Raw genomic sequence first — 19,420 nt, 5'->3', positions numbered from 1 at the left:
TGGGCATAGCTGTTAGGGTTAGGGTTGCTACCTGTCCAGGTTTTCCCAGGATCCTCCCTTTTTTGAGGAAGTTGTCCCAAGAAATCTGCCAGGGAGCTCTGCAGGCACTGCCAGCTGGCCAGTGCATAAGGTCAGGATCAGCCCAGATATCTCAGTTTTTTTGTACCTCTAACAACCCCATTACCACCGTGAGCACCTTCACACCAGCCACACTCGGGGTCTGCATTGCTCTGGCTGTCTCGGGACAGCGTAACCTGCCTAACTAAGCCTTGCAACTTGTGCGTGTAGCCGAGGCTTGAGCCAGGGCTTGTGCCGCGGGGGCGGCTGACTGCTGCAAATGTTGGGGCGCGCGGGGGAGGGGGTGACCCCTCCGCCTGCGGGGCCGCTGACCAGACCTGTGCGTGGCTCTGGGGCGGCTCTGCACTGGGGGGGGGGGGCAGGGCACGGCACGGCACGGCACGCGAGCCCCCAAACTCTGGGACTGCCCCCGCCCGCGGCACTGCGGGGCAGCCTCGCTTCCGCCCTCGGAATCCTCCCCCCCCACCGCGGCCCCGCCCTTGACAACGGGCCGCTTCCCCAGCAACCGCGGCCGTGTCCGGCCTGCCAGGCCAGAGCAGCCCGAGGCGGCGCCCACCGGGAGGCGGTGAGAGGGTAGGGTCAGAGGGGAGAGCTCCCCCCCCCGCACACACGGGGGTGGCGGGGGCTGGCTGGGGCGGAAGCGGGGAGCCTCCAGACTCGGGGCGGGGGGGAGGAGCAGCAGGTGTACTAGCTCACTCAGATCCGCCCCGGGGCTGGGGTTTCCTGCCCCCGCCCAGAGGTTTCCCGAGGTCGGGGTGACGTCCCTGACCAGGAGCTCGAGTTGGTCAGGGAATGGGCCCTAGAGCTGGTGGCAGAGGGCTCCACCCTGCAGTGAATGCCTAGAAATCCATGTGGGTCTGGAGGGGAGCCAGGGCTGGTTGCGGCCCCCCCCCCCCCAGCTCTCCCCCTCAGCCAGCTGAACAATTCCTTACAGAGGAAATTTAGGGAGTTTCTTCCCTAGCCGGGTTATACCCACTTAGGGAAATACAGGGGCTTTGTGCTGTCAACTCCTTGGACAGGGACTGCCTGTATTTGTCTGGAGCAGCTGCCAAATGCCTATAAGTAATAACCTCACAGAGACCGCTAATTCACAAACTGGATACTTGTCATTTAAAAAACCCTCATCCCAACTTTCAGTGGGTGTTTAACAGAAGAGGTCATGCTGTAGTGAGGTCTATTACTAAGACTTCATTTCTTTTACAAAATATACCACAGTCAGTATGCTAGCATGCTCTGGCATATTACTCTTATTAATCAGTACTAAATTATGCTTGTCAAAAGACATGATAAAGCATATTATGTGATGCTTTAAGTATGATTTCTTTAAATTGTGTTTGGTTGCCTACTCTTTAATTTTCAACATTTGGTAATCACACATGGGCCTGTCATTAGTACAAATTAGTGAGGTTCTGTTGCAAATTGGGACTCCAATACCATGGAGAAGGCTCAGTGTAAGAACTTAGGGAGAATACTTTTTAAAATACTTGATTTGAAAATCATTTCTGCCTTTGCTTACTTCCCAAAATCTGCATTGAGGCCCTCAGTTTCTTTTTTCCTCTGCTGGAGCTGATCACATCACTAACTCCTAAAATAGCATTTTTCAGCTTCTGGTGCTAGTAATGCTATCTGCAGTTATAGGAGAAACAGAACTGTGAGGGCTTGAAGTCAGATCTTGGCAGATAGAAAGCCCTTCAGTTCACCTTTAAGGACCCTGACATTTACAATATAGAAAGGAATGCCAGCAAGTCATTAGTGAGGAGAAGGGATCATGTTCTGGTTGTTAAAGCAAAGGCCTGGGAATTTAGAAATAAGTTCTATTCGTAGTATTGTCATGGGCTTCCTGTATGAGCCAGGCAAGTCACTTCCCCTCGCTGTACCCCATTACCCCCAACTGTAAAATCTGGAAATTATTTTGCCTACCTCAATGGGTGATTAAATTAACTGATTGTTAAAGTACATTGAGATCCTTGGATGGAAGGAGCTAAAGAAGGGCAAAGTATTGTTTTAATTAATTATTAAAATTAAGTGACCAATTAACTTTTATTGGGAGTCTAGAGAACAGCTTGATGGAGAGGAAAGAGGATAAAGTCATTGCTAGTTCAGGACGTTGCTAGAGCTAGATTTGACTTGATTGAGCAAGCACTGACGTTTTTGGAAGTGGCTGGATATTCTCCTTGCCTCTCTGTTGACTCCATATATCTGTGTATTCCCATCTTGGATGTCACCTTTCTCACAATTACTGCCACATAAAGTGCCCCTTCAAGGGTTGACAAGACAGTGCCTGCCACTGCTGACCGGCAAGTGTTGTCACAGGTGGTGGTGAATTCCCAAGCAGCTACCTTTCTTGAGGTGTTACTTCTTAAACACAATGACTTCCATCACTGAGGAGTGTCTGATACGTTGGTGATGACTCAGGGCACCTTAAGTAAAAGGCGATATAGAAGATAATTTTGTCCCTGGCATAGTTTGTTATTCTGTTCATGTAAATAACCATGTTAGCAAATGGATGGCAAAGCTAATTCTGCCAGATCTGAACTTGACAGCTGTTTTCCAACATGACTGTAGCTAGCACGCTTTCTTTGTGCAGTATATATGGGTGTGCATGTGAGTGTATAAAAAATTGAGAGCCGTGCTATACACATTACATCCTAGAAGTCAACAGCATAGTTGCTTAATACAAATATAACATACATTGGCAAAAATAGCTCCCATAATTCACCACTGGTGGAGTTTCACTGGTGGTAGCAGTGGTGAGAATGCTAGACAGAGCTTAGGTGTATTTACTACTGTCATCCAGTCCTGCTCAGAGCAGATCTAGATATTGTGATAGTAAAAACACCTGCAGCTTAGCCAGTGTTTCCACAGTGCTAGAGCAATGGTGAGCAAACTCCCTAAAATTCTGGGTAGACAGGACTTAGATGTGGGTGCAAACTCTGTTGGGCTGTAATTGCTTGAAATAGTTTCAGATACATTTATGAGCTCTAGTGCTGACAGGGGCTTTATGTTTAATCCATTTCTTGGACTGACTAATTGCTGTCAGGGGGCCCTGTGAAGTCAATGGGATTCTTTACGTTGACTTCAGTGGCACTGGATCAGGCACAAAAGCCAGAAACCTTTCTCTTTGAGCAGACTTCCTTATTTCTTACTTCATGCCTTGAAGAAGCTAGAATGATAGCAATCTAACCTGGAATCATTGGGTGGAATTATTTACCACCGGAGGAAATAGGTCTTTTTAGTAGTTTTATGCAGAAAGGCAAATTGCCTTAATCTGTGCATAAGTAAAATAGCTTGGAAATTTACTACCTGTCCAATTTCATTGCATATCATTAATAAAACCTTTGTATTGTAGGTGATTTAAGTGTAGAGTAGATGGAAAGGAGCATGCATTACTTTTATTGACTATTCTTGGCTTATCGATAATGTTGTGATGGGACCTACCCTCCATTAACTTATCTAATTCTTTTTTGAACGCAGTTATATATTTGGCTTTCACAACATCCCCTGGCAATGAGTTCCACAGACTAACTGCATTGTGTGAAGAAGTACTGCCTATTAATTTTAATTGGGCGACCCCTAGTTCTTACGTTATGTGAAGGGGTAAATGACACTTCCTTATTTACTTTCTCCACACCGTTGATGATTTTATAAATATCATATCCCCCTTCAGTGATCTCTTTTCTAAGATGAACAGTCCCAGTCTTTTTAATTTCTCCTCCTATGGAAGCTGTTCCATATCCCTAATCATATTTGTTGCCCTTCTTTGAACTTTTTCCAGTTCTAGTATATCTTTTTTAGCATGGGGTGACCAGAACTGCATGCAGTATTCAAGCTGTGGGTGTACCATGGATATATACAGTGTCACGATATTTTCTGTCTTATTATCTATCCCTTTCCTAATGGTTCCAAATGTTCGGTTAGATTTTTGACAGCCATTGTACTTTGAGCAGGTGTTTTCAGAGAACTAACCACAATGACGCCAAGATCTCTTTCTTAAGTGGTAACAGCTAATTTTAGACCCATTCGTTTTATATGCATAGTTGGGATTATGTTTTCCAACGTGCATTACTTTTCACTTTATCAACATTGAATTTTATCTGCCATTTTGTTGCCCAATCACCCAATTTTGAGAGATCCCTTTGTAACTTCTTCACTGTCAGCTTAGGACTTAACTATCTTAATTTTGTATCATCTGCAAACTTTGCCACCTCACTGTTTACCCCCTTTTCCAGATCCTTTCTCAATATGTTGAACAGCACTGGTACCAGTACAGATCCTTGGGGAACCCTGCTGTTTACCTCTGTCCACTGTGAAAACTGACCATTTATTCCTACTCTTTGTTTCCTGTCTTTTAACCAGTCCATGAGAGGACCTTTCTTCTTATCCCATGACTGCTTACTTTGCTTATGAGCTTTTGATGAGGGACATCATCAAAGGCTTTCTGGAGGTCCAAGTACACATCGATTGGATCATCCTTGACCACATGTTTGTTGACACCCTCAAAGAATTCTAGTAGATTGGTGAGGCATGATTTCCCTTTACAAAAGCCATGTTGACTCTTCCCCAACGTATGTGTTCATCTATATGTCTGATTGTTCTGTTCTTTACTATAGTTTCAACCAATTTGCCTGGTACTGAAGTTATGCTTACTAGCCTGTAATTGCCAGGATCACCTCTGGAGCCTTTTTTAAAAATCAGCGTTACATTAGTTATCCACCAGTCATCCGCTACAGAGGCTGATTTATGCAATAGGTTATATATCGCAGTTCGGAGTTCCACAATTTCATATTTGAGCTCCTTCACAATTCTTGGCTGAATAGCATCTGGTCCTGGAGACATATTATTCGTATACATTTGTTCCAAAACCTCCTCTACTGACACCTCAATCTAGGGCAGTTCCTCTGATTTATCATCTAAAAAGAATGGCTCAGGTGTGGGAATCTCCCTCACATCCTCTGCAGTGAAGAAGTTGTAATTTGCTTTTGAGTATCCATCCATCCATCCATCCATCCATCCAATGTTTAAATATATGCGACGCAAACTCAGCTGCTGGAATTTGTTTGCCACATCAGCTATAGTTTTCTGTCTCAGATTCCTAAAGCCAAGATATAGGGGTACATGAGCCCAAATCAGCGAAAGAAGCCATTTCACGAAGGGATTTGTGTCTGGACTGGAAGCATCCAGAAAACCATGCCATTGAACAGGAGCAGGGGTATATGATTACCATGCCAAAGGTTGTGTGAACTGATTCAGTGTGATCAATGACTCAGCGTCAGACTTGGCACTCTACAACACCTTGGAGCCTTTGAGTTGATTCAAACACCTTTGTGGAATAATTATCATCCCATAACAACCTCGCTCCTGCTATATTCATGTTCACACTGAATGCTAAGTAGGAACAATGGAGAACTGGAAACAGAGAGAAACATATTTTGTATCGAACCAATGATAGAAACATAGGGGTCCAGTCTAGTGGCTGTATGATTACTACTGTGCAGCATCACATGGGGGATTTGTCTAGATTAGGAAAAGAGACTGAGGTTAGGTTTATTTAGATGACATGTGTTACCTAACCCCGAGCTAACCTTAATCTCTTTTCCTAATGCAGACTGACCCAAGATCTATTTAATTCACATCACCACTCAGATCAAAACAGAACATAGCATCCTGGGACATAGATTCCACAGGCCACAGCTCTGTTAAATCTGAGGGCACTTATGTACTGCATTTGGCCCAGAGGCAGCAGAAGCTACTTTGAATGAGGGGAGAGGGTGGAGGTGCTTCTGCATGGGGAGTGGGAAGAGTCAGAGGCAACAGGGAGAGGTCAGAGTGGCAGCAGGGAATACTTGGAGTGTGAGAGAGAGGATGGGGTGTAGTAGTGACTTGCTCCTCAGCGCCACAGCAGCTACCTCAGCTCCTCTGCCCCGCATGCATGCACACAGTTTACAGGAAGAAAAGGAGTACTTGTGGCACCTTAGAGACTAACCAATTTATTTGAGCATGAGCTTTCGTGAGCTACAGCTCGCTCACGAAAGCTCATGCTCAAATAAATTGGTTAGTCTCTAAGGTGCCACAAGTACTCCTTTTCTTTTTGCGAATACAGACTAACACGGCTGTTACTCTGAAACAGTTTACAGGGAATGACTCGCAGGGGTGGAAACATAGATCAGGCCCCACAGTATTTCCACTGTGTGGGCGCTAACCACCTGCCATTCCACCGCCCCTGATTTGGCCTACAGGCTGCAATTTGGTCACTCTTGGCTGATTATTATTTAGTTACTTACCTTGCTTTACAAAACCAAATAAAGACAGGTTTCAGAGAAGCAGCCGTGTTAGTCTGTATCTGCAAAAAGAAAAGGAGTACTTGTGGCACCTTAGAGAGTAACAAATTTATTTGAGCATAAGCTTTTGTGAGCTACAGCGCACTTCATTGGATGCATTCAGTGGAAAACAGTATTCCTGTCACAGGGAGTTTGCAGTCTAAGCTAAGGGAGGTGCTGTAGCATTGGGAGGACAAGGGTGAAAACAATTTGGTTATGTGGTCACATGGGAGAATGGTGCTGGTATCTTGGGGATGGTGTAGTTTGTTTTTTAAATATCTGTAAGACTCTAGGTTACAAACTTCACAGATTACAATGATCTATTTATTGATTAGTGCAGGATTCATATTACCTAATGAGGGATTTAGGAATTATACCTTTCCCCAATTTCATTGCCCTGGAAATGGAATAGGCAATGTGGCTTTGTTTAGTTGGTCTCTAAAATCATTCCACATAGTCACTGTGCCATTAGTAAATTGACACTCAAACCATTTTCTGGGACATGACCATGAAGTAACTCTAGGCCATCTATGCTGTGCTTCAGTTTCTAAGTGCCAGCCTTTCTGGGACTGCTCCAGGAATGTAAGGAAAGCTGTCAGTAGCCACAGGAAACTGCAATTGGCTTGGGAAGTGTAGAAGTACCTGACACCTTTAAGAAAGCAGTAGGTAGAGAAAGGTCACTTGTCCCAATAGTGTGTCCTCTTCAATAAGATAGCAATGCCACCTGAGTTCTTTAGTCCCTAAAGCCAGATTTTCAGGTGGTGTAAATCCATTGCAGACAATGGAGCTACACTGATTTATGCCAGCTGAGAATCTGGCCCCTTCTCTTTTTCCCCACAGTTCTGGTTAGCTGTCTCTGAACACCCTTGGAAACTTCCTTTCTGTATTCAGAGCTCGTTGAAGAAATAGTTCTGTTTCACCACTACTTACTCTTCATTTCTGAATATTCTGGTTGCCTCCCCCCATTTCCCCTCACCCCCTTTTGGTGTGGTTTCCCTTCCTCCTCGGTGTATGTTCCTCCTCCTTTCAACCTTTTCACTGCCACGTCCATAGATATCCCTATGCTAATTCCCCCACCATACCAGAAAACCTGACCTCCCCACCATCTTAGGCTGCTCTCTGTCTTCTCTCCTTCACTGTAAACTGGCCATCAACAAGTTTAGGCTTGAAATTAGACAAAGGTTTCTACCCATCAGAGGGGTGCAGTTCTGGAACAGCCTTCCGAGGGGAACAACAGTGGCAAAAAACCTATCTGGCTTCAAGACTCAGCTTGATAAGTTTATGGAGGGGATGGTATGATGGGACTGCCTACAATGGCATGTGGTCCATCAGCGACTGCCATTAGCAAAAATCCCCAACAACTGGAGATGGGACACTAGATAGGGAGGGCTCTGAGTTACTACAGAGAATTCTTTCCCAGGTATTCGCCTGGGTCTTGCCCACATGCTCAGGGTCTGACTGCCATTTTGGAGGTGGGGAAGGAATTTTCACCCAGGTCAGATTGGCAGAGACCCTGGGGGTTTTCGCCTTCCTCTGCAGCATGGGGCACATGTCACTTTCAGGTTTAAACGAATGTAAATGGTGAATCTTCTGTAACTTTGAAGTCTTTAAACCATGATTGGAGGACTTCAGTAACTCAGAGGTTGGGGTCTATTTCAGGAGCGCAATGTGCAGAGGTCAGACTAGATGATCACAATGGTCCCTTCTGATCTTCAAGTCTATGAGTCTAAAGCCCAATAACTATCTACCATAACCTTATCCCTCATCGCCGATTCCCCACCAGCATATTAGCAGGTCACTGTCCTGTAGAACCTGCTGTGTGCTGTGAATACATATGAAGAAGCTTTTGCTGACTGTCTCTGCAATACAACACAAATCATTTCTCTTTGCTTCTCTAGTTCTTCTTAGTATTTCATAGAGCTTCTCTCTTCCTTCTTAGCAGGTTGTTTTATAATAATGTCCACAGACAGTTTGGGGGATCAGAGGACTGTCAAAACCTACTACAAAGGTTTCAAAGAAACAGGGACTAGAACTGGCTGAGCCAGCACATATCAGTGCTATAAAGGAAGATGGAGCAGTCTCACAAAGGGGAAAGAAATAATGAGCTTGATCTGTGTAGCAGCATCTGCTTCTCTCCCTTTAAGGGAAAATGATGCATGGAATCAAAGCGAGGCTCAGCAGAGAGGTGTGGGGAGGGACATTGGGGCGTACGATTTTACATGGCTGCAGGCTTCTTTGTAGGATATTATTGGAGGGTCTTTTTGGATGAACATCTTGTCATGATCTAGTGCTCATTTCTAGAGTAGCCTTAAGTTCCATGTCAAACTGGGCTCCAAAGTGTAAATAAAGATCTGGACCTACCTCTCAGCTCCTGATTAGAAGGTATGTCACTTGTCTCAGACCCCCACAAATCTAAATCGTCCATTAGTATAAATTATGGCCATTGGCAATGCTGAATCAGGAAAGGGAGACAGGAGTATCTATCTTAGAGAAATGAAGGTACCTTGTTTCCTAGTCTGTTCTTTGTCATGTCCCTCACCGGGAGTTTCTGCATTACTCTTTACAAAGCTGAGAGCTATGGGGGGATAGGGAAAAGGAAACTGGCAAATTTGACCCTCAAAAGGAAAAAAAAGAGAGTGTTGGTCTTTAGAGACATAGTGGGTAGAGGAGGGCACTGGCAGTCTATTCTGTTCCAGTTCCATTTGATGAATGGGATAACAGGCCCAGAAAGACTGACATTGGCTACAGGTATAGCAGGGTGAGGTCAACTAGGTCCACAGGCTCTCCTTTACCTCCTCGTTGCTAATATGGGGCCTGTCTGCCCCATCACACTGACTCCTCTCACAGGGTGTTGAAGCTCCAGTTAACAAATGTTCGTAAAGAGCACTGAAATCCTCGGATAGAAGGCAATGGGGAAGGGCAGTGAAAAAAATTGCAGATATAAATTAATACAGTTGCAATGAGCTTTAACCTCTAAAGCGTTAATAGCTCTTTATAGCAATACCATTGTATTATTTATTATGTTTATTACACAATGCCCCCATTGTGCTAGGTGCTGTATAAACATAAGAGCAATAGAAAGTCCCTGCCCTGAAGAGCTTACAATCTAAAATAGACAAGACAGACAAAGAGTAGCAGAAAAGGGTATCCAAAGTGTGCAGAGTGATGTCATGGGAGTGCCAACATTTTGTTTTTGTTGTTTTTATTAGTACCAGTGAGAGGCTCCAATTATTGGCCCTTTCTTAAACTTTTTTTTTTTCCACCAGGAATCATGGCTGGAAATGTGCTGGTGATACTGTCCTGATGCAGACTTTCCTTCTGTTTCGTCTACGGGGGTAGGGTCAGCTTAGCATGTGAGGATGCAGGAGCCAGTTTCTGGAGACATGAATGTGGCCTCTCCCACATTGAAAACATCAGCGGTGAACCCTGCAGCCAACCCCCGACGCATGCGACGGATCATTGCTGAGGATCCTGAGTGGTCCCTGGCCATTGTTCCACAACTCAGTGAGCTCTGCCTCCAGCACATCGTCAGCAACTTTGAAAGTAAGCCATGGTCCCTTCCCCACAGCAGTCCTGTGGACTGCATTGTTCTACCTTGGGTTGTGGAGCCGGCTCACACTGTGTTCTCTGTCCTGCTGAGTGTCAAAGAAAGGGAAAGAGAGTGGGCAGAGGAAAAAATCTCTCCTGCTGCTCAGTAGCTAGACGTGTCTATGTAACTCCATTGGCTTCCATTGAGTTACATGGGCGATGAATTTGGCGCACTGGGACTACTGTGCAGAGTGGGAAGCTGCCCTGAACTCAGCCCATCATATCTGTCAGGCTGCTCTTCAGTTTCCCTCCATGCCCTGCTTGGACTCACTATATCAGCTTTTACCTTGACCACTGAAGTCAGATTTCTCTGCTCTTTGTCATCTCACACATTACAGTACCATCCAGGGGCCTGGTCAGGATGGGTCCCATTGTGCTGGGTGCTGTACAGACAGGTAGAACTATTCCCTGCCCCAGTTGAAGAATACAAGTAATGTATGAAGGGTGTGGGATATAAACTTATGATTTCACTAACATTTCCACAGCAATCAGCTGTGATGTTACAACCCAAGAATGGTGACATCCTCAGGTGGAGAGTGTGCATCTGGACCAGATGAATTGCTAAGAAATAGCAAGGCTGCTAGTCTAGCATGCTGCCAGGTTAGGGTTCAGAGTTTGGGTCCTAAGCTGCCTGGATCTGGGAGCCCAGTGAGTCTGGAAAAGGAGTAACTTCCTTGGATCCTCAGTGATTGTGACGGATTGGGTCACAGAAACCACCTTGGGACTGCCACCTGATGTGCTGAGACTACCTCTGAGCCCATTTTCCCTGGCAACTTGGGACTTCAGTACCCTGTCTTGTTGAGTCAGACACGCCAACCTGCTACAAACACAGACCCAGGTCTGAACCACGTTTCCTACAAGCTGCAGACTTAACTGAAAACAGCTTAAGAAGTGCTCCTGTCTCCAACACCCAGATATCCAGTTCCCAATGGGAGCCAAACCCCAAATAAATTCATTTTACTCTGTATAAAGCTTATACAGGGTAAACTCATAAATTGTTCGCCCTTTATAACACTGATAGAGAGATATGCACAGCTGTTTGCTTCCCCCAGGTATTAATTACTTGCTCTGGTTTAATTAATAAGTAAAAAGTAATTTTATTAAATATAAAAAGTAGAGGATGGTTCCAATAATAACAGACAGAACAAAGTAAATTACCAAGCAAAATAAAATAAAAACACGCAAGTCGAAGCCTAATACAGTAGGAAACTAAATGCAAGTAAATCTCACCCTCAGAGATGTTCCAATAAGCTTCTTTCACAGACTAGAGTCCTTCCTAGTCTGGGTCCAGCAATCATTCACGCCCCCGTAGTTACTATCCTTTGTTCCAGTTTCTTTCAGGCATCTCTTTGGAGTGGAGAGGCTATCTTTTGAGCCAGCTGAAGACAAACTGGAGGGGTTTCCAGGGCCTTTTATATTCCCTGTCGTGGGTGGAAACCCCTTTATTTGCCTGTGCAAAATCACAACAACAAGATGAAGTCTGTAGCCACCTTGGCAAGTCACATGTCTATGGATGATTCCTCTTTTTGCAGGCCGATGCCTTAATTTACATGTTAGTTTGAACGTTCCCAAGAAAGCTGAGATGTGGATTGGCATCTCCCAAAGTCCACTGATAGTTAAGTGTTTCTTGATGGGGCACTTACTGAGAATAGTCCTTTCTCAGGAAGCTGACCAAATGCTTCACTGAGGCTACTTAGAATCAAACAAGTACATAGCCAATATTCATAACTTCAGACACAAAAATGATGAACACATACTGTCATAAATATAAAGGGAAGGGTAAACACCTTTAAAATCCCTCCTGGCCAGAGGAAAAACCCTTTCACCTGTAAAGGGTTAAGAAGCTAGGATAACCTCGCTGGCACCTGACCACAATGACCAATGAGGAGACAAGATACTTTCAAAGCTGGAGGGGGGGAGAAACAAAGGGTCTGGGTCTGTCTGTGTGATGCTTTTGCCGGGGACAGAACAGGAATGGAGTCTTAGAACTTAGTAAGTAATCTAGCTAGATATGCATTAGATTCTGTTTGTTTAAATGGCTGAGAAAATAAGCTGTGCTGAATGGAATGGATATTCCTGTTTTTGTGTCTTTTTGTAACTTAAGGTTTTGCCTAGAGGGATTCTCTATGTTTTGAATCTAATTACCCTGTAAGGTATTTACCATCCTGATTTTACAGAGGTGATTCTTTTTTTACTTTTTCTTCTATTAAAATTCTTCTTTTAAGAAACTGAATGCTTTTTTCATTGTTCTTAAGATTCAAGGGTTTGGGTCTGTGGTCACCTATGCAAATTGGTGAGGATTTTTATCAACCTTCCCCAGAAAAAAGGGAGTAAGATTTGGGAGGATTTTGCGGGGACAGACATTTCCAAACAAACTGTTTCCTAATAATAATAATACCAGTGTTAGACGTTTGGTGGTGGCAGTGAAAGTCCAAGGGCAAAGGGTAAAATAGTCTGTACCTTGGGGAAGTTTTAACCTAAGCTGGCAAAAGTAAGTTTAGGAGGTTTTCATGCAGGTCCCCACATCTGTACCCTAGCGTTCAGAGTGGGGAAGGAACCTTGACACATACAGACAGCATAATCATAACCAGCAAACTACAACCTTTCCATAGACATCCCTCTTGGCCTTCTCTGGACAAGAACTGGTGCAACCATAGGACCCTGGTTGCAACAATGATCTATACTTTCACAGTTTATGTCAATAACTTCAGTGATGCTCTCTGCCCGACTCGGAAAAGTGGTATTGAAGGCCTCAGAAAGGGTTTGACTAAGAGAGGGTCACTGCAATGTAAGCATGTTAGTATGTGGGAGGAAATGGAGGGAATACTGGAAGAAGTCTCCGAGCAAAGCCACAGCAATCTTCTTATGTAGATATCTTTAGTAGAGAGAGAAAGTAGGAACCCAGCTTTGCTTCTCAGAATAAGATTTTCCATGTGCAGACAGGTCTCTCTGTTTTTAGTCTCTATGATTCCATGGTGATGATAATTAATAAAAATCAGGTATATAGTGCTGTAAGTGTATATGGCACTATAGAAATTCCCTGTCCCCAGAGAGCTTCCAGTGTCAGTGAGATGAGATGAGAGATAGGACAGAGGTTCAAGGCAGAGGGTTGAAGAGAGATTACTGGAGGAGAAGGGAACATTTTTCTGAATAAGGTAGGTTTGAAGGAGGAGATAGAGAGTGCTTGGTGGGCAAAAAGTGGGTAACTTTTAGTAGAATATACAATGGTGCAAAGCCAAGAGAAGTTTTATAAAGAACATCTAAAGAACCCAGACCCAAAATTTTCTCCTTTAAAAGGTTATCATCCTATGGGGAAGTTCTCTAAACAATGAGCCAAATTCTGCTGTCACATATACTGGTGTAAATCCAGAGCAACTCCATTCACATTAGTGATGTTATTCTGGATTTACCTTGGTGTACTAGAGCAGAATTTTCCATTAAATATCTATTTAGACAACAAGAAGTCCACCACCTAAAAATAAAAATACAAAATCACTATCCACAGTTTATGTAGGACCGACAATATTTTTTTGGTGTGGTACTATGGGAGTAGCAGAAGGGAGCACAATTAACAGATGCTATTCCCAAACAGCATATAAAATCAATGATTGCCAAATGGTAAAAAACTTATGTCAATAGGTCTGGGTTAAAATATTACTCACCATAATATTTCTAGGGGGACTGGATTAGTGAACATACCCGCCCCTCAGATTCAGAATGCTTTTTGGGAGTAACTTCTCCTCTTCATTATTCCCTACAGAGAATCCTGTCGTGGACTATCTCCTGCCAGAGCACCAAAGGAAGGTGCTGGACAGGATTTCCACAGGCCTGCCCCTTACAGTGACCGCCAACCTGATCAGTGACGAAGGCTACTGGAAGAGGTGCTGTACTGAGCGATGGGCGGTGTGTGATGTCTCCCGCTACGGGGGCAGCTGGAAGCGGATGTTCTTTGAACGCCACCTGGAGAACATCCTGAAGTACTTCATCCCTAACACAACCGACCCCAGTCAAGTCCTGGAGGTCATCCCACTTTGCAAGGAGTATGTGAGGAAGCTGGAAATCGATCAGTTCCTCCCACCAGTGAAGCTGGATCAGAATAAGGAAGAGGATGACATGTCCGATTCTGGGAGTGATGTTGGGGTCGATGAATTCTGCATGCATCACTATGACCTAGGAGTGCTCACTGCTGCCCTCTCTCACCTAGAAGAGCTGCATCTGACGTATGGTGTGAAAGACTGTGGCATGAACTTCGAGTGGAGCCTCTTTGACTTTACGTATCAGGACTGTTGCTCTCTGGCCAATGCTTTCAAGAAGTGCCACACCTTGAAAGTAACTTGCCCAAACTGATTTTTTAACATTTATATTTTAAAGGATAAACTAAAACAGGGACAGAGTACCCTTGCAAAGAGCCAAGAGACCAGTTTTACCTGCTGCTCACCATTAGTCTGCCCAGTCCAGTGGATGGCTTCCAAATGTTTGACTCAAATAATTTGACCGTCTTAGGCAAATTTTCTAATTTGGTGCCTAAGTATATTCATAGGATGCAATTCACTGTAACATGTAGGGGCCAAAGCCAAATCACAAAAACTGGTAGAGTATTTGAAATGCATTTGATGCCACACAATGGGAAACATTAAGAGCGGGTATAAGCAAGTCTGTATTTGTTGAAATTGATAGGGCTGCCTGCACCAGGTTTGAATTTGGCCAAGTGAGTGGAAAGTCAAGATGTGAAGCGTCCTTTCCCCCTCAAGCCAGGCTGTCTGCTAGCTAAGGGCAGGGCCTTTCCCCTTTGCAGTGCCTATCTAACTTCATGTTTGAAATGATACTAACTTGGTGACCTGTAATTTAATATCCTGCTAGGTGCTGTTTGTTATCATGTGTTGTGTGAGGTTCAGTAAGGCCTGTGTCTTACTAACGTGAGCAACCCCCTCCCCCCATATAAAATGTGTTCTCTGTAGATCAGGAGGGAAGGAGCAGTCCTGCTGCACCTTCCTGCACAATCCTGGATGGGGATAAGCAAAGGGAGCCAGTTCTTTGTTAGGCCAGTCTCTTAACTTTCACGAGCAAATACATGCAATATGTTACTTAAAGATAAAAATGTGACAGGACGTCACACAGCAGCACAGACACCCCAAAACACCGTGTGGAGATGTTAGAACTCCCAGCACGGAGGATGCTTCTCTCTGGACAATAGTGTAACCCTCAACTCCGTGGTTATTCCAGTACAGAGATTCTGCCCCACAAAATCATAGACAGGTAGGGCTGGGAGGAACCTCAAGAAGTCAAGTCCAGTCCCCTGTGCTGAGGCAGGACCAAGTAAACTTAAGCCATCCCTGACAGGTGTTTGTCCAACCTCTTCTGAAAACCTCCAATGATGGGGATTCCACAGCCTCCCTGGGAACCCTATTCTAGAGTTAACTAATTCCGGAGTGTAACTAATTGACACATCACAATTCAGAGAAAAGGCAGAATAATCTGACCCCTCACTCTCTGGATGGATTGACAGGTTCTGCAACTGCCTTCCACCATTAGGTGCAATGAGCTCTTCTATGGCCACAGAGATCCCATTGTGGGGCCCTTTTGTGACTGCCCCCACTAGGGAACCTTGCAAACATGTAACTGTTATATTTCAGTTAGAGGTCAAACAGTGGCTGTTAAATTTGAAGTTAAGATGGATTTGGCATTGCTCTCTAGGGAGGTTAGGTGCCCAATTCCCTTTGACTTTCAGTTGAATTTGGGCACCTAACTCATTTAGGCTTTTTCAAAATCCCTCCCAAAATGATGGTAGTTGCTGTGCCAACAAGCATGACCATATTTTTCTTCCACAGGTCTTCAAACTGTGCCGGAGCAAAGTGGATGACGAAAAGAGCCGGATGCTGATACGGAATTTGTTAGATCACCCATGCTTGGTGGAGCTGGACTTGTCCCACAATCTAATCAGGGACCGGGGAGCACGAGCCATTGGCAAACTGATCAACCACAGCAAGCTAGAAATTCTCAACCTGTGTAATAACCGGATCCGGGCCCCAGGAGCCCAGGCTATTGCTCATGCCCTAGCCAAGAATTCTACGCTGACCTCTCTGAACCTGCGCATCAACTGCATTGAGGATGAGGGTGGCCAGGCAATAGGCCATGCCCTGCTGACTAATGCCACCTTGACATCTATCCATCTGGGAGGCAATGAGTTGTCAGAGCCGACAGCTACGCTTTTCTCCCAGGTCCTTGCTCAGAACACAGCTCTGACTAGCATCAACCTTGCATGCAACCACATAGGGCTGGTAAGCAGCTTTCCTGCCTAAAAGAGAAATTGCTTCCGTCTACTGCCACTACAGCAGCTAGTGCAGTCCAACTTAAGCATCTGTCTGGATGATTTGACATAAAGCAGATGCAGAGCTTCTTTGGTCTGCGGACTGCTGCCCCTCACCAAGGAGCCAAATTTAGCTCCATCTCACACACTGCCAAGGTGATCTTGCTTTGATTATTATAAATTATTGGCAGCAGAGAAGCTGAGGTTACAGCAAATACCACTTAAAAAAGGAATCCCACATTGTTTCACACTCCCTGCACTCTTTATATATAATGAGACCCTCAAGTTGAATCTTGTATTTTGTGAATTTGGCCTTTAGGAAATTGAGAGTTTTGTTCCCAAGTTAAAGAGAGGCCCAGGAAATTCAGGGAACATTTCTGAGACCATCATGGCTTCATCATGGTACGAAGGCATCACCCTTATAATCTCCCGCTGGTATCGATAGATCAGTGTTGTTAGAAAACTGGCTCACTTGCTGAATTTATGTAAGTCTCTGCTCTGCTACTGAGTCACCATGTGGCTTTGGCCAAAGTTTTCATATCCGTGTGCCTAATATTCAACTCTTAAATCCAAGTGGCCTGATTTTCAAAACTGGTGGGCATTCACAAATCTCATCGAAGTCACTGGTGGTGCTCAGCTTCTCTGAAAATCAGGTCACTTCTATTTAGTTTTTTACATGTGAACAAAGAATCCTAAATCTAGGCATCCATGTTTGAAAATGGCCTCTAAGCTCTGTGCCTCAGTTTCCCCATTGGTAAAATGGAAATAGTAAAACCTACTGTACCTGTCTGCCCAGCTCATGGGGGAGCTGACAATTTATTAGCCAATGTTTTTAAAGAGCTTTGAAGACAGCAAGCATTTTATTGGTTCTAATTCTTATTAGCCTCTAGGAAAGAGCTAGAACATAATAATAGAAGGAGAAAAGGGTGTTCTAAAGGGTTGAGGTTTATCCTTGGAAATAATAACCCTAATGCTTAGCACCTTCCATCCAAGGGTCTCAAAGCACTTTGCAGATGTTCATTAGTGAAGCCCTAGAACACCCTGAGAAGTGGATCGGTATTATTGTCTCCATTTTACAGAGGAGGAAACAGAGGCACAGGCAGAGAAAGTGACTTGCCTGAGGTGTCACAGTGTTCAGTGGTAGAGCTGGAAATGGAACCAAGGAGTCCTAACTCCCAGCCCCCTGTTGTAACCATTAGATACACTTCCCTCCCAACATGGGACTCCAAGCGAGGAGTTGTGACTCCCAGGCCCCTGGTCGAACCACTAGAGACACACCAAACTCAGGCCTTGGTTATGTACCTGCATTCCTGTTGATTTCAAAGGTAGACTCCTTCCTTTCCTTTCCCACTTCCTGCCCTCTCTCAGGCAGGTCAAAGGCAGTGGGAGGCTGGGGGCAGGAGGAGTGGTCACAGAGGGTAGGAGCTAGGGTGACCAGATGTCCTGATTTTATAGGGACAGTCCCAGTTTTGGGGGCTTTTTCTTATATAGGCACGTATTATCCCCCCACCCCCATCCTGAATTTTTACACTGGCTATTTGGTCACCCTAGTAGGAGCAGCATGTTCATTTGGTATCTGATAGATATTGATTGACAATAGCTAAGATTCAACACCTCCAGGAAACGTCTGTTGGTCCAATCCCTGGAGTGTGTTGACAGGTGAGGTAGGTAATGGTACCAAGGTGAGCTGCCTCCCAAAGCTCTAGAACTCCTAAGATCTCTGCCAAATTTTCCATCGCAGCTTGAATTTCCTCAGTGAATTGAACTTCAGTTGTGTGGGAGGCTCTGCCTCACCACCGATGTCCCCAGGAGATGGTTTCTGAAAAGGAGGCTATCTGAGTGGACCTCTCTTGACATTTGCTGGAGTAGGAATGGTATATCTAATTGTGCTGGTGTTGACATTAACTAGCAGTGAGCTGATGAATGGGTGACCAGATACACCAGCATGGCTCTGTCAGGTTATCATCTCAGTCTTAACCAGCCATGAGCCTGAGAACTGCTGACATGATACCCAGAGGGAGCCATTAGTGTGTGCACTGCATAAGGTTACACTCCCTTTCTGTTTTCCTGCCAGTAACGTTTCAGTCTTGCCGAGAAATAAGATACCCCATGTTTTGCTTATTGTCATGTACTCCTACTTTGGACATGTGAGATGGAAATGCACATGCTCCTTTCTCCCCTACTCCACTTGCAGGCAGTAGGTGAGTGCCAGTGAAAGGCACTCTGGGGATTGGGGGACATGAAGCAGCAAGCCTGCCCTGGTCTGCACTTCACATCCATCTCCTTTCTGATTCCAGGATGGTGGGAAGCAGCTGCTGGAAGGAATGTCAGATAACAAGACCGTGACTGAATTTGACCTGCGGCTGGCAGAGGTGGGGCAAGAGAGCGAGTACCTCATTAACCAAGCCCTGAAGGCTAACCAGGAAATTGCCCGTCTGAAAACCTTTCACCAGTCAAACTCCTTGGAAGAGAAATCCCCAGATCTGGATTAGCCTATCACATGCCCTTATTTACCGCTGTAGCCTTTGAAATGAAATGTCTTTCCTCATTGGGCAGCTGTGGCCATATGATATTAATTCATGATTGCAGGAGGGGTAAGAAAATGTAACAGACAGCATGGTGTCAAGGCCTAGGCCCTACCTGGCAGTTGGATCCCTAAGGAGATTTCTCACTGGCTCCTTCACACAGTGTGGTCAAGGGTTTCCATGTGACTTCACTCCTCCATCGCAGCAGTGCTGCTGGATTGTGTGCTGTTGACACCTGTCCATAGGGAACCATGCTGATTACCCCCAGGTGTGGCTGATTACACTCAGATGTGATTTCAGCATAGTTCCTACCTCTCACAGACTGGCCTGAAAATTCATCTCCTGGAATTAGTCTCAGAATAATGTTTTTCTTTATATAACCTTTTCAATTATTTTTTCTTACAATAAAATAACTAAAACAGGGAATTATACATATTCCACTGTATTGGCTACTATTCTTACCAATGAAATCAATTGGCAGTCTATGATAGGCATACTACAGTAGCCTATGGACCACTAGCAGTCTGAGGCGAGTTGTCACATGGTGTTGGGGCCTTCTTTGTTTCCAGCTGCTAAATGGCATTAAAAAACTCAAGCCATGTTCA

At 44.8% G+C, this 19,420-nt stretch overlaps 1 protein-coding gene across 2 annotated transcripts; it reads left to right on the top strand.

Moving 5' to 3' along the window:
- The first annotated feature begins 555 nt into the window (after window positions 1-555).
- Window positions 556-19,420, top strand: DRC5 (dynein regulatory complex subunit 5). 2 transcript variants are annotated; one of them, XM_084623279.1, is made up of 5 exons: window positions 556-651; window positions 9,662-9,938; window positions 13,744-14,312; window positions 15,812-16,261; window positions 18,588-19,420. In XM_084623279.1, the coding sequence occupies exons 2-5, from the start codon at window positions 9,755-9,757 to the stop codon at window positions 18,780-18,782; spliced, it is 1,398 nt and encodes a 465-aa protein (XP_084479405.1). In that variant the 5' UTR covers window positions 556-651; window positions 9,662-9,754; the 3' UTR covers window positions 18,783-19,420. The 2 variants fall into 2 exon arrangements, with proteins under 2 accessions (XP_084479405.1, XP_084479406.1); XM_084623280.1 differs by having other exon boundaries at window positions 570-643.

Source organism: Lepidochelys olivacea (assembly GCF_965140295.1).
Source record: "Lepidochelys olivacea isolate rLepOli2 genome assembly, chromosome: 3".
Taxonomy (NCBI): Eukaryota; Metazoa; Chordata; order Testudines; family Cheloniidae; genus Lepidochelys; species Lepidochelys olivacea.
This window is presented reverse-complemented; position numbering and strand designations above follow the sequence as displayed.

Coding starts and splice junctions, on each gene's coding strand:
- DRC5 (XM_084623279.1), top strand. CDS start 9,755: ATGCAGGAGCCAGTTTCTGGAGACATGAATGTGGCCTCTCCCACATTG. Junction 9,939..13,743: donor CATCGTCAGCAACTTTGAAA/GTAAGCCATGGT, acceptor TATTCCCTACAG/AGAATCCTGTCGTGGACTAT. Junction 16,262..18,587: donor CATGCAACCACATAGGGCTG/GTAAGCAGCTTT, acceptor TTCTGATTCCAG/GATGGTGGGAAGCAGCTGCT.